The following is a 14709-nucleotide window of genomic DNA, read 5'->3' as shown; positions in this document are numbered from 1 at the left end:
TGGCAGTGTATAATTATACCTTTTTCTAAACAGATAATTGGCGGAAGATGAGTAGGAAATTAGGATACTTAATTTGGCGAAAAAAAAAATTTTTTTCTTCATTTAATCAATTTTTCCTGATTTTTTTTATTTTTTGAACTTCCCTGATATTTCCCTGATTAATAAAGTTCCCCGACTTTTCCCTGATCTGTCGCCACCCTGTAGATAATGATAAAAAATTATCTTTATGACTTGAGCCACCCCGGCTATACCTATAACTTTTCAGGGTCAGAAAGGACAATACAGTGAAACCTGTGTATAACGATACTATCTATAACAATAACCTGTCTATTACGATACTTTTTTTAGGTCCCAACACTATTATTGTAGACAGGTTTTACTGTATTTAAGTATTCCTCTAGTTTTCAATTATTTTAAGAATGACTCCACAAACAAGGAAAAGTGCAGCTCACGCCAGGTAGAGAATTTCTTATCATTATCTAACTTTGTGTCATAAATTTGAGCGTTGAAACATGCACATTTTTCTGGGAAAGTTTGGTTTGAAATGACTTGAGCCATACTTTTCCTTGTTTGTGGAGTCATTTTCTTGGAATAACTGAAAACTACAGGAATACTTAAATATTGTCCTTTCTGACACAGAAAAGTTGTTTTGTCCTTTTAAGTGCATTATAAAAAGTGCTTGGTATTTTTTAAAAAAATTCTTGTATTTTATTCTTTTTAGTGTAAATGTTTTTCAGAAATAGAATAATGTTACCATCATGAAATTACACCTCTTTTTTTTCATATAAATGCTTCATAACTAAAAAGAGGAAAAAACAGTCTAAAACTTTAAGCATTTGGCACTAAAAATAAGGGTACCCCCCTAAGAGCAAGGCCCCCTCCAAATGAGAGAAATACCCCTCAAAGCACCCCCTCCTAAAAATTTCAATGGCACAGTCTGTGCCATGACCCTCCCCTCCCTATGTGGGCACTCCTACTAAGAGTTATTCCTTGTTCCCCTCTAGGATTAGTTTGTGCGCTAATTTTATTAGAACCATTTTTTTAAAAATGTGGGCGAAACTAATTCATACTTCACTACATACAAGTTACTTGTGATAAAGATCCAAATATGTGTCTTTACTTAGCCCCGTTTTCAATTATTGTCATAGATGAGGATAAAAATCCTAAGAATGCAATGATAGTGGATAAATTTCATGCTTGCTCCAGAGAAGGCTTGATACAAAATTTTTATTATGATTACTATAACCTTGCTTTTGATGAACCTCACCAGTCGACCGGTAAGTAACCGGTTACTAACCGCAGCGTTCTATGATCAACCAGTTACGCACCGGTTACCATTCTAAGCAGTTGATTGATTGGAGCATGTGATTATTAGCTGTCACGTGATTAACTAACCAGTCGTGCTCGTCGAACGTAGCTAAATATTGCTGTTGTAAGGCAACAAAATTTGTTACAATGAATTTTATATTTAAACATTTAATGGGAAAATGTGAAATTTACTGTTTTCCATCCGAACAGAGATAATAATTTTATTTTAGAATTGAATTTTTTAATGTTAAGTTGTACCTTAAGATTAAGCAAATCATTTAGTAAAGTCCTGAAGTCTCTAAGTGGATTAGTTGCTGAGATAAGCAAAAGCCTCAGATTTTTTCCGTGACAATCAGGCCAAGTACCTATAGAAAAAGTGCTTAAAAAAAGAGCAGAAGCAGTGAAATGCAGGATTGAATTATAAAATGATTTAAAATCAATGATTTCTTGTAAAAAAAATCAATCTAAATCATGATTCAAATAGCCAATTTAATCATTGACACCTTAATAGTTAATGATTAAAATTGTTGACTACTAAGTTATTGACTACTTTATAATTAATGATAAAAATTGTTGAATTTCACCGACACCTAGACAGTTGATGATTAAAATTGTTGATTTAAATCATTGACACCATGATAGTTAACAGTCCCAATATATTTCAAATAATATGCTTAAATGGAAAATATTATGCTTAATGAAAAATTTGGTGTCCCAATTCTCTCATCATTCAATATTGTATTTACTTTCAAAGTGATGTTGTAAGTTCAATGAACTTAGGTTATAAAAAAAAATCAATAATTCATTAAAAACTTATTTTATGGTAAAATGTTTTCGCAAATAATTTTGAAACAAATTATCAAACATGCAGGATAAAAACAGCTCTTACCTGAAAATCCATCATATCTTTTCCGATGAATAACAATTTCATTTGCTTCCAGTCAAAGGATGCTCTCTTCCGATAATGATCCAAAGGACTTGGTGGAAAATCATGAAGCTCTCCAAGTTCTTCATCTTCTTTTATAGTTAGTTTTGATTCAGTATTCATGGTTAGCTAATACATAAAAATCAAACCATTATACTTAAACAGGAAGTAAATACATTAATTGTCTACGAGAAATACAGGCAGAAGAATAAAAGAATGCACAGAATAAAACTTGGGCTAGGACAAATTACCCACTCATTGGAGAATAGCCAATAACAGTGGCAGATTTACTATGGAAGGGGGGGGGTAGTGGGGGGCAACCGCGCCTCCTAACAGTCATTTTCTGAAAAATAATTTCTAATATGTAATTGAAAAAATTACTAGCAATAGCTACTATTATAATCAAGTAAATTCTATAAATTTGCATTTAATTAGTTTTAAACAGTAGTTTAGTTGAGGATGGACAACGTTACCCACTTTTTAACATTAACCCAAGCTTGTGCCCTCCGCCCCCCCCCCCCTTTTTTTAAAAACTTCAATAACACTACGCGGCAAAAAAAATACTTTAAAAAGCCATATTTCTTGTTGATTATAGTGATTAACACTCTTCTGAGAGGCTAGAGAAATGCAAAGTTCAAAAGCAAGTTGGGAGACTCATGAGTGTATTCCTTCTTAAATATTTAAAAAATCATTAAAACTAATCTTTTTTTCCTAGGGGCTTGTTTTACAATGTTTTTACTTATTTTCGGCACAAAACCAGAGTATAGGACTGAAATTCTATGAGCACCATGTTAAAAAAATATTAACTCTTTGAAGAAAAAAAAAAGAGCTCTAGGGGGTGGAGGAATTGGCTCCCTCCCCCCCCCCTACATGACAGACAGGGGGTTGGCTTTTACGGTTTTAAACCGCCACTCTCTTGAATAGACTATAAATCTGTCCCTGGCCAATACATATACATGTGGAGAATTCATAGATAGATTGCACTTAATCCAATATTTCTAATAGTCTTTTAAACCATTTACATCCTACATCTACGGACATATTACACAGATTCAAGCAGTAGTGTATCCAGAGAGGGGTCATGACCCTCTCTTTATAAGTAATCAATAATGAGTAACCAAAAATAGTCTTAAAGTATGTTTTGGGGACTTATGTTTGGAAAAATGTAACCTAGACCCCCTATTTATGACCAAAAATCCCTCGTATGACCCGCCTTCCTTTTCAAACGACCTCCTTGATAAGTCCTCAATGAAGATCAATGGCCCTCTTAAAGCTATCTACCCCCTTGCTCATTACCACCTCTTTCGGTAAGCTGTTCAAAGTGCCCACGACCCTACTAAAGAAGTAATTTTTCCAAATTTCCAGGTCAGCCTGAGTTTTGAATAGCTTAAAACAATGACCGCTCGTCTTGCTTTCTGTGAGAAAATTTAACCCGTTAACATCTTTCATTTTGATAAATTTAAACAACTGAATTATGTCTCCTCTGGCTCTCCTTTGCTCAAGGCTATACATATTAAGCCTATTAAGTCTATTATCGTAGTCTAAATTTGAAAGTCCTCTAACTACCTAGTCTAGTAACCCTTCTTTGAACCCTTTCCAATACAGAAATATCTTTCCTGAGATAAGGAGACCAAAACTGAACAGCATACTCCAAATGAGGTCTTACTAAACTTCTGTATAACGGCAGAAGAACATTCTTAGATTTGCTTGAAATAGATCTACTAAGAAACCCAAGCATTCTGTTGGCTTTGTTACTCGCAATGCTGCACTGTTGACTAAACTTGAAATCCTGATTTATTAAGATACCCAGATCAATAACGTTTTCTGCCCAATTAATGACCGAATCCTGTAAATAATAACTCGTATGCTTATTTCCATGACCTAAGTGTAGCACTTGACATTTCTCTACATTAAGGCTGCTCTTCAGTGGGAAAGAAAAACGATCTCGCTTGAAAATGGGCTTTTTCTTTAAACGAAAGCAATGTTCATCAGTGAAGTGATTGACACTTCAACAACCAATAGAACGAGCGGTGGCCGATGAAAGTGTGGATCATGTGACCTGTCACATTTTGCAGGGGGACAGACCGGACGCTCCCCTGCTGTGCAGAGTAGTCGAAGGAAGTAATAGCTGACGGCGAAATGAAACCGCAGCTTTTTACAGACCCTTCCAAGGAAATTCTAGTTCTTTCCCTCTTGAGTCTTGACTACATAGGTAAAAGAAAAATAACTCAGTGTAAAAGGCGAGGCATTTTGCAATCCCGCTTGTGATATTAATTTATTTGCATTTGCACTAAAATTAATTTTTGAAACGAAGATTTTTTTCCACATTAATACGGTTCCTGATCTCATCTAGGAAAAATTAACGAATGAATGAATATTTGCAATAAATAAATTTATAAATTCGTTTTATTTTTAGAAAAATGTTCGTTATTGAAAATTGATAATATCAAAAAAGGAAGGAAAAAAAAGATAGCCTGCATGACCACACTGAATTTTAACGAAATGAACTCCAAATTCTAACCAAAAAATATTCTTTAAAAATGGATGATCCTATTTAATAAATTTGAAAAATCGAGTGCCGAATAAAAGTGGGGACTAACTAGTTATCGGTTGGCGAAATTCTTTCACTTCCTCTGCCTGTTTGCCACTCTCCCCAACCCCATCCGAGTTAGCAGAAAACATTCTTAAAAATGAAACTAGATCCTCTTTGCATAGTTAATACTTGATTGTACAATAAACATTAATGCCACTAATTAGTTACATTAACCTTTATTTGAACTGATAATATTTATATTTTAGTGCTAAATTAAATACTACTTTGTTGGTTAGTTACCTGTTTTACAAATGTAGTGGCGACTAGAAAAAAATGTGGCTACTATAAATACCTTTTCTCACCACTGGTGACCAGAAAATTCCCCTAATCTTTATCTTTGAATCCTTTTCTTTTTGAAAAAATATTTATTTATTTATCTAAGTACTATATGCAGATGAGAAGGCTACGATAGCATTTCTCAAGGGGTTGTTATGGTGAAAGTTCTTTCAAATTGAGCATAACAACGACAAAGTCGCGGACGGCTACGGATAAGGATTTCCTGAATTTGAAAAATTAAAGATTTTTCTCTGATCTTTGTATGCAAGGGTGCTCACCCTGCTCCAAGCTCAAAGGCAAAAATCACTCCTTCCCCCACTCTCAATGTTTGTAAACTATCTTGCGTTGAAATTTTGCAATAAAACTAAACCTAGCACTTTTAGAGTCTCAGATTCCCAGTTACTAAATTCGGCAAAATACATGAGGTATTACATGCACTATATGACCAAAAGTATTGGGACACTTTCAAAAATTCACAATTTTACGGATTTCTCAAAAAATAAAAGACCAATTGCTCTCTGCTCTGTAATTTTTTTCTCATGAAAAGTATACTCCAGACGTCAAATCCAATAACAATTAAGTCTGCTATTCATTTAGGGGACCAGCAACAAATAATCTGTTCTTATCATGAATCACTCTATAACGATGGCAGGAAAGTGTTGCCAGTTTGCTAACAATTCCTTACCATTCGTCGCCTATCCTAGAATTATAGAAATTCGGCTCATTAGATTGCTGATAACTTTTTAAAATTTAAAGAAATTGCGGTGGAATTTTTTTCATGGATTGTAGGATGTATCTGAGCTTTGAATTATGAACGTTATAAATTGCTATCTTTCGTGTCTGCGCAGTGAAAAATTAATAGCTTTAACTGTTCATATTTCAACAAATTTTCAATATTTTAACTTCAAATTTTATTATTATGTTTCTCTAAAATGCTGTCAAATATTTTAAAAGTTTAGTAACGTTTGACGAAATACTCTGCGTAATATAAGGCGAAAACCTTCAAAAAAATTTTGCATTTTTGAAAGAAATGCTTATATTTCCATGGGTATAAGAGATACTTTCACAAAAATATAAAAATAAGTTTTTGATAGATTTTTAACTCATTTCTGAAAATTATAGCTTATTCCCAGCAATTTGCAATGAAAAATTATCAAAAAACTTTTTTACTCAATTTGTTGTCGGTCCCCTAAATGAATAGCAGACTTAATTTTTATTGGAAAATGACAACTAGAGTATACATTTTATGCGAAACAAATTATAGAGCAATTGGACTATTATTTCTCGAGAAATCCCTAAACATGTGAATTTTTGAAAGTGTCCCAATGCTTTTAGTCATATAGTGTATATAGTGCTTCTACTTCAACACATTGAGTTTTTATTAAAATTTTCTAATAAGTCTTGTGAGTGTCTGATCCTCGTTAGTTGTCATAATAAATATTAAGGGTTGTACTTTTTCTCAGGAGAATAAAATGAATGTTCTAATCCAATGATTATCAAGTAATTTTCATTCGTATAGAACAAAAATCTTTTTTGAGATCCCACATTTTCCATTCTATTGACTCCTAGTAATATGTAAATACAGCGAGAGAAAGGATTTAGCTTCTTGTTTAGGAGAGGGAACCATTTCTATATTTAATTAACATGATCTTTATCGTAAGCATACTATTTACTCAGAAATACTCCCTATTTTCCCAAGCACTCTGTTTGAGGGCTATGCCTTTTAATTTTCTCGAAAATAAAAATTTTCAAAATGCACTTTTAGACGATCTCTGGTAGTATTTGGAAGTAAGTAAGAGGTCCTGTGATCTTCCACCAGCAAATTTTTGAACTTGAAACGCCAAAAACACAATTTCAGGTTCTTCAATTCCGTTAGGAAACGGGGAGTTCGAAAGCTTTCCCCGGAATTTTTCGAAATAGTTTAAAAATGCAGTCTTAGTGTGATGTTGGGGGGGAGGCAAAATTTTTAAAGTGTTATAAACATGATTGTAGGCCATCTTTAATAACGTTGGGGACATGCAGGTTTTTGAAATCCAAAAATGCAATTTTAGACGACTTTTTTTTTTATGGTCAAAGAAGGACTTTTCACAAACTCCCTTCCCGAAATTTTTTGAAATTAAAGCCATAAAAACGAAATTTAAGACGATCTTTAATGATGTTTTTTTTAAGGGAGGGGGGGGGGGTGCTTATGTGACCTGAAAACCTTTATGCCTGTAATTAATTTTTTCTACATTGTATTAAAATGCTGATCTAGCTTCTGAGAATGAAAATAGAAAACAGTGAAAACTTGTAACCCCCATTCTATATTGTTCACATTTTAGTTAGCTTTGTCGGCAACACAAGGCTGAAAACGTCATTAAAACTAATACATACAATGCTTAGTAATTCTACCACGGTGTGTTTTTTACATTAACTGAATCATATTAAATTGCTAATATATTTTTCATGATTTTCTATGTGTTTAATGAGTATGTTGGTGTACGGAATGTTTTCCGCAATTGAATTTTCCACCTCCCAAACCTTCTAAAGAAATTTGACGAGTCTGGCTCTTAAAGACACAAAAAATTTTCAAAATGTTTGTTGAGCTGTGGAAAGCACTTTATGTGTGTACCATTTGTAGTAACATAAAACACATGTAAAACGATGCAAAATACCCAGTATCTGGAATACGATTTAATCTATATATACAAATATTTTTCTACTGGAAGGGAAAAATGTCAACTTTTCGCATTCGACAGCATTGTAACAATGTTCATTATATTGTAAATAAACAATTTGACTCAGAAATATTCCTTTCAAATCTATTTCTTTTCAAACCACAAATTTGAAAAAAAGCAGATGTTGCGAATTTAACAGCTAATAGCACGCATCTACATGGATTCACTTTCAAAAGCACTTGATTCTTCACGAAAGCCTTAGGAAAAGAGGAAAGAAGAAAGGACGTCCAGCGGAGGTCATTGAGGGGAACTAATGAGAGGGTAATAAATCTTACACCCCATTAGCACTTACCCCTCAAAAAGGGGAGGTTTCTAATATAGGGCGGGGCGAATGCAAAAAGTGAACGTATTTTGAAATTTTTTTCAATAGTTAGAACATGATATTTGTTTAAAAAATGGTCGCATTATTTCAAACAAGATCTCAAAAGAGAGCTGGAAATATTTTGCGTGTCAGGGCGTTCTTAAAATTTCGATAGCACGAGTTGCAGATGTTTTACAGAGCGAAATGTCCAACAGTACCTCGTTTTCGAAGAAATTCATTTTTTCTCGAATTTTAAAAAATCGGAGAATGGACACATCAAAAAAGTAAAAACTAAAAGAAACAGACATGGTCTTGAAAAATACTCAGAAAAAAAACCGGATCCGAAAACTTCACAGGAATTTGTAAAACAAGCTCCAACTTTCTCCGTAGGTTAACATTAGATCCGAATCTTTCAGACTCTCAGTGAAGAGCACCCTTAACTGCCATACCCCACTTAGTTATATGACCTAAATCCTCTTGAAGCTGTTTTATTTGTTCCTCATTATCTACAATCCCCATAACTTTTACATAATCAGCAAAACTATTTATGTTTATAGACATATTTTCATCAATGTCACTCATAAAAATAATAAACAGAAGAGGGCCTAAATCTGATCCCTGAGGAACCCCACTTAAAACTTCACTCCATTTAGAATGATATCCCCTCACAACCACTCTTTGTTTCCTTCTCTTTATGTTAAAGAAAAGAGGGTGAAAAAAGGATATACAATTTTGTTAGAGAACTCAAATTTCTGGGAGAAAATAATGTTTCAGAAGCATATTTGAAGAAATTCAACTACTTCTCAATCATGAGATGGTTGACAAACTCATTAGACAAAGAAAGAATTGTGAAAAACATCGGTAATGCACACATCAGTTCAGTAACAAATGGTTTCTACTTATGTGAAAATCGACATGATTATTGCCAACATGACGAATTTTGATCGCTGGAGATCATAAATTAAAGATTTGAAAATTAAAAATCATTATTATTTTCATTGCAGAAAAATTATTTTCAATTGTGCAAAAATAGTTTTAGGAATTAATTTGTTTCCTGTTTTAATTTGAGCTACCGACATGACACTTCATTTGATAGAAACAGAAAAGTAAATATTGGAAAATTCTACCTGTAATTCGATACAACTGAAATGAAAACTTTCGATTAGAACTTATACATCATATAAAAGACCTCATCTCGCGCAATCCATTGGAGAAAAAGAAATGTTTTTACTAGAAATATCCATTCCGGAAGTTTGCACTACAGACACAACCTTGGGACAAGCATATTGTTTTTTTTATTTATGTAAATTAAATTTTTTCGAAAACACAAGAGTCAATCCTCATAGACAAACATAAAACAAGTTACTTCATTTTGAATTTGCTTCTGCTGAGATGTTTTATACTGCACAGGATTTTTTTAAACTTGCGATTCCAACATGGGACAGTCACCAACATGATTTTTGAGCAACAAAAAGAGTTCCAGTGTCATACATTAAAGTAAAACCTCAAAACTTTGTCATGGTTTGCATGTGCTATGAAGTTAACTATATAAAAAAAAATGGGGGGGGGGGGGCGGATTGGAAGTGCTTGAGAAATTCATCTGGGACTTAAATTAGCACTTTTCCTGATATTCACTTAAACATTTTCTGAAGTTACAATAGCATGAATAAAACTATTTTAGGTCAGGATTGAGGAGGGTGTATGCAAAAGTTGGGTTTCTCAAGTTCAAACCCCCTTTACAATGTTTCAAAACTATTCCAAAAGATGTTTTTCGCATGTTTTTGCTGAAAAATTATTTGTACTATATTTTACTTTTTATTTATTTATTCAATTCCATTTGAAATTAAAATTATATCATTACTAAAAACACACATTAACTCTCAGCGCTGCACTTGCAGTAGTTATTTCAAATATCATATCTTACAAAACAATAGTACGCAACTTTTTCCTTCCAGATTTTGAAAACTAGATGCTACCAAAAACATTGAAATTCTTTAATTTTGAAAGTGCCTATCTCTTTGGTCCAAATTTGGGGGGGGGGGGGGGGGGGGGGGGGGGGAATGAATGAACGTACATAAATGAGAGCACATATTTATTCCTATGAGCAGGGCCTGATCACCCAAAAGGCTCAGAAAGCTTGAGCTTCCCCTCAAAATTAATAGGGGGCCCAAAAATAACTTAAAAATTTCAGTTTCTGCTTTTGAATGTATTTTTTAAAAGTATTCAAACATTAGAGCTTGCTAAATAAAAATTTTGGAAGAATTTTAAAAAGCGAGGACACAGTTCATAAAACATGGTAGCAAGCTATTTTTATCTGTGGAATTTGCAACAACGTGCTACAATATACTTTTACCACGCTTGTTACATTTTATAAAGTCATAAATCTAAAACAACTAACCACCCTTATCTGTTGCGACTGGGTGTACAAAAATATGTAATGTACAAAAGTTTAATATGCCAGGGGGGGGGGATAAACTTTTATTGGAAGTCTGCTTGGCTGTTTTTTGAAATAATATCTATAGCATTAGTGAGTTTAGTTTCAATGTGCGTAGAATTTTTAGAAAATATACTGAAAACAAAAGGTGGGGGGCCCTGAAATGAGACTTAGCTTCCCCTAACTTCAGAGGTTAATCGGGCCCTGCCTATGAGTTATTAAAAATATGCATGCAGTTTATTTAATTCAGGGACAAGGAAGTTACCATTTTTTCTTTATTAAATTTGCTCATGTTAAATAAGCAGCACTTACTCAATTCAATAACATATTGCAACAAAAATCAGTAGAATATATGAATGAAATCAAAATCATCTGATCATAAGATTTTCAGAAGATTGGTAAAACCCTCCCCAGACAAAAGCCTGTTTATGGCCCTGATTTAGGAATAGCAGAAGTATTATGTTTCATAAAATTGTAGGACTTGCAATAATAGTGTCATCAGGGACACCTGGCTGGAAGTCCCTGTGACATCAAAAAGTTTCACTTATTCAACAAACTTTGCTGATAATTTAGCAAAATTCGAAGACTTCAAGCAAAATTTGCAACATCAAGATTCTTTTTTTTTAAATGTTTTCAATGATACCTAATGTTCATTCTCATTAAACATTTTGAATGAGTGATATGTAAAGATAAATTGACAAAAGCACATTAATTAGATTCAAAGTTTTCATGTACATTTGCAAAGAAACATATCAAAAAGCGTACAAAACATCGATATACAGAAACTTGAATTAATTTTACGGTAAAATAAAACTAATGCAGCGTAACAAATGAAAATATTCGAAAAAAGGAAAGCAAATTGTTCTTGGAAAATTACACCGGCAGAAAAAAAAACATACATAAAAATGATAAATGTCAACAGAGTCAGTTCCCAGAATAATGGATCGAGCTCTTTAAAAATCATACGGCCACTACTCAACGATCAAGCTTCGAATATCAGTAGATCAATTTCATAAAACATAAAGTTATAAACATACCAACTTGATGTCTTCAATTTATATCCAAAACGAAAATATTACAAACATGAGTGTAAATTTAGGACCAAAAACCGTTGTTGTACAGTTTACAAGGCACACCTCAGAACCATGCGCGCCGGCAGAAAGGTAGAGTCGATGCCGAAAGAAAACAAAAATGAGCGTCTGGCGAAGAGCCATTCAGAAGGCGGGTCCATTTGTTCTATTTTGTGATTGGTTTACTAGGTTATCAATGGAAGCTAAAAGAAAAGCAGCAAAAACCGTAATAAAAGATATAACAGCATTGCGAAATCACTTTAAAAATTAAGCGTTGTCTATCCTTTCTCTTTTTTTCAGTCACGTCTCACGCATGTTGTAAAAATTCCCTCAGCTGTTGTGCTATTGATTTTTTTTTTTCTGTTTTAATCTCAGTATGTATATTTTCCACCCAAAAGGATGGCGAAAATGACGAATTATCTTGTTCCTAAATCCATGTTTTCTGACTCAAAATGTTCAGTGAAATAATTCAATTCCAATCCAATCTAGAAATAAGCTGTCAAACATTTTGTAGACTATCATGACGTTCTGGAAAGGGGAGAAAGGCGAGCGACTGTGACTGTGGTGTGCGCAAGGAGGGGTGTGCGCTGTGCGGGGGGACTTTCCCCGAAAAGTTTTCGAAGCTCCAAGAATGCAGTTGAACAGTATCTTCGATAATGTTAAGAGGAACGGGGGAAGGAGAAGTTTCCCTTTTAGCAATTTTCCCAAACAGTTCCAAAAACGAAATTTTTTGGCGATCTTCAATGACGTTATAGCAGAGGGGAAAAGGGATGGAGTTCCACACTCTTCCGCGAACTTTTTTTCAAAATTTAACTCCTTAAATACGCAATTGCAAGCCACACAAAAAAAAAAAAAAAAATGGGTTTCAGGACTCTCCCCCGGGAAATTTTAGAAATTAAAATCCGAAAAACGCAATAGTAGGTCTCTTTTTTATGACATTAGGGAATAATTTTTTCCCTATAAGTATTTATTATTAAAAGTGTGGCTGAGTGACTCGTGAAAAAGCAGTACAGTAGCCCCTCGTTATATCGCGCCTCGTTATATCGCTCATTCGGATATATCGCTTTTTTCTTCTGTATAACGAAATATTAAAGCCTAAAATAAGAAAAAAAAATTTGCTTTAAGTTTGAAACCATTTCTGAAAACATATGGTATTGCTCAGAGAAGGTATCTTTCTTCTTTGTTTTGTCAATGAACAAAAGGAAGCTGTTCTTCTGAATTCGCTGGAAAAGCAGCAGTACTTCCTGTCATCCGAATGTACATGTACATACCAGAGCAGTATATTTCAGTTTCAATTTTGTAAACTACTTGACATCTTTTGTATTGATACATTGCTTTTAGAATGGGTGAGAGACATCAAGCAGGTGTCATACTAGCCCACGTAGAACAGAAAAAGAGCCCTTCTTTTAGCACAGAAAAGATTTTTGCTTGGTTGCACAAATAGTACAGTAAAAATAGGGGTCGGACCCAAACATCCAAAAAAAAAAAAAAAGCTAAACCTGGTGCAAATTGTTTATTACCCTCCCAATAAGAACAGGTAAAAAGTCCCACCCCATTGTGCGTCGGGTTTTGGAATGGGGGGCATCTAAAAATTGCAGTTTTGGGTATTTTTTCAGAATTTTTAGAATAAACTTAAAGTGAGAATATTATGTTATACTAAATTTAAAAGCATAAAATTAAAGGTGTTTGACCCCCAAGAGGGATGACAAAACCCACAAATGCTACAGAGCCCCCCTATCCACGGTAAAGCGAAGCAGTATCCCCGAACCCCCTCCATACATTTCATATGGAAACATTTTATGCTAAGAAAATTGTTAGAAATCAAGTGTGTCCATTTTCCAAGAGCGATGGTGCACCTCCTCTCAAAGCTACAACACCCCCCCCCTCTGCCAAATAAAATAAATCCTCACCCCCCCCCCCCCCACCTTTTATTTCAAGTAGAAGTATTATTTCATGCAAATCTAAAATGCATAAATCAGGACTGTCCACCCCATAAGAACAGTAGCTCACGTCCCAAAACGAAATTATGTACTAAAATATTATCCTCCCCCCCCACCCCCTCTGATGGTGCACATTTGATTAAATGGCCAGAAAAATAACGCTGAACTGTTTTTTGCTTTCAAATGATTTCTCCTAAGCTTGTAACAAAAAGTCTTCGTTATCAAGATGTTTTTTGGAATCTAGATCCTCAGCAAAATCGTTATTGTTGCAGCTATGTCTAACACAGTTTGTGCATATAATTGAGCACTTCAGTCTACTTTCAGACTTTTCAAACATTCACTATATCCAATGAACCCCTCAGAGCAAGCACAAGATTTGAGATGCAGAAAGTCTTCTAGAGCAGAAGGCTTGGCTGTTGTAATAGGACTTCATTTATATTTCTGTGGTGCTTTCTTTACACCCATCAAAAATGACACTAGCTTTCCCATACTTACAAGTGACCTACACGCTGCATTGCTGGCATATTTCCTTGAAACTTACATATCATTACCAAAAATATGTTCAAGCGGGTATCTTCCTTCTATTACATATGAGGCAGTGAGAAGCAAAGGGCAAAATTAAAAATTTGGAGATAACCAGTACAAATGGTTGGTGAACCTCTCCTATATCTTGGGGCAAGAAATGGTCCTAGTAGACCTGGTAGTTGCTTCTATACAGCATGATTTAGAAAAAAAAATCAATGAAAGTCTACCTAGGATCTTATCTTTAAACGCGTTTTATTCAAAACTTGAAAATGTCCACTTACATCCCTTTGCTTCTCACTGCCTCATATATGACACCAGCTGTTCGTTCTGTGATTTTGGATGAACCTTTTGCTTCAGATAATAGTACTTTAACGACACAGGATTTCTTTCCTTCTGAAACCAGATTCATCGAATACACTGATGGAGGATCAGCGCATAACTCGTACCAGAAGTTTTTAGCAATTTGTTATTCCATCTTTACTGTTCATTCGGTGTAAAAGATGGTTTGGGCTTACACTACACATCTTTACAGATAGTAACTACTCTCGTAACAGAAGCTAAAGACATAACTGCTTACCTCCTTTACAAAGAAATGCCACAAAATTGTTTGCCTTCAATAT

The 14709-nt window shown here is 34.2% G+C and overlaps 1 protein-coding gene across 1 annotated transcript in view; it reads right to left on the bottom strand.

Moving 5' to 3' along the window:
- The window catches only part of LOC129223280 (peroxisomal acyl-coenzyme A oxidase 3-like), a 62426-nt gene extending 50717 nt beyond the window's left edge, over positions 1–11709 (bottom strand). Inside the window, exons 1-2 of the mRNA XM_054857849.1 lie at positions 11592–11709; positions 2198–2362 (exon numbers count right to left, since the gene is read on the bottom strand). Of these exons, the coding sequence (XP_054713824.1) occupies positions 2198–2356 (159 nt within the window). The 5' untranslated portion in view covers positions 2357–2362; positions 11592–11709. The remainder of the gene's footprint in view (positions 1–2197; positions 2363–11591) is intronic.
- Positions 11710–14709: the final 3000 nt, after the last annotated feature.

The sequence above is a fragment of the Uloborus diversus genome, chromosome 1, assembly GCF_026930045.1.
Source record: "Uloborus diversus isolate 005 chromosome 1, Udiv.v.3.1, whole genome shotgun sequence".
Taxonomy (NCBI): domain Eukaryota; kingdom Metazoa; phylum Arthropoda; class Arachnida; order Araneae; family Uloboridae; genus Uloborus; species Uloborus diversus.
The sequence above is the reverse complement of the archived record's forward strand: the minus strand, read 5'-3'. Positions and strand labels throughout refer to the sequence as shown.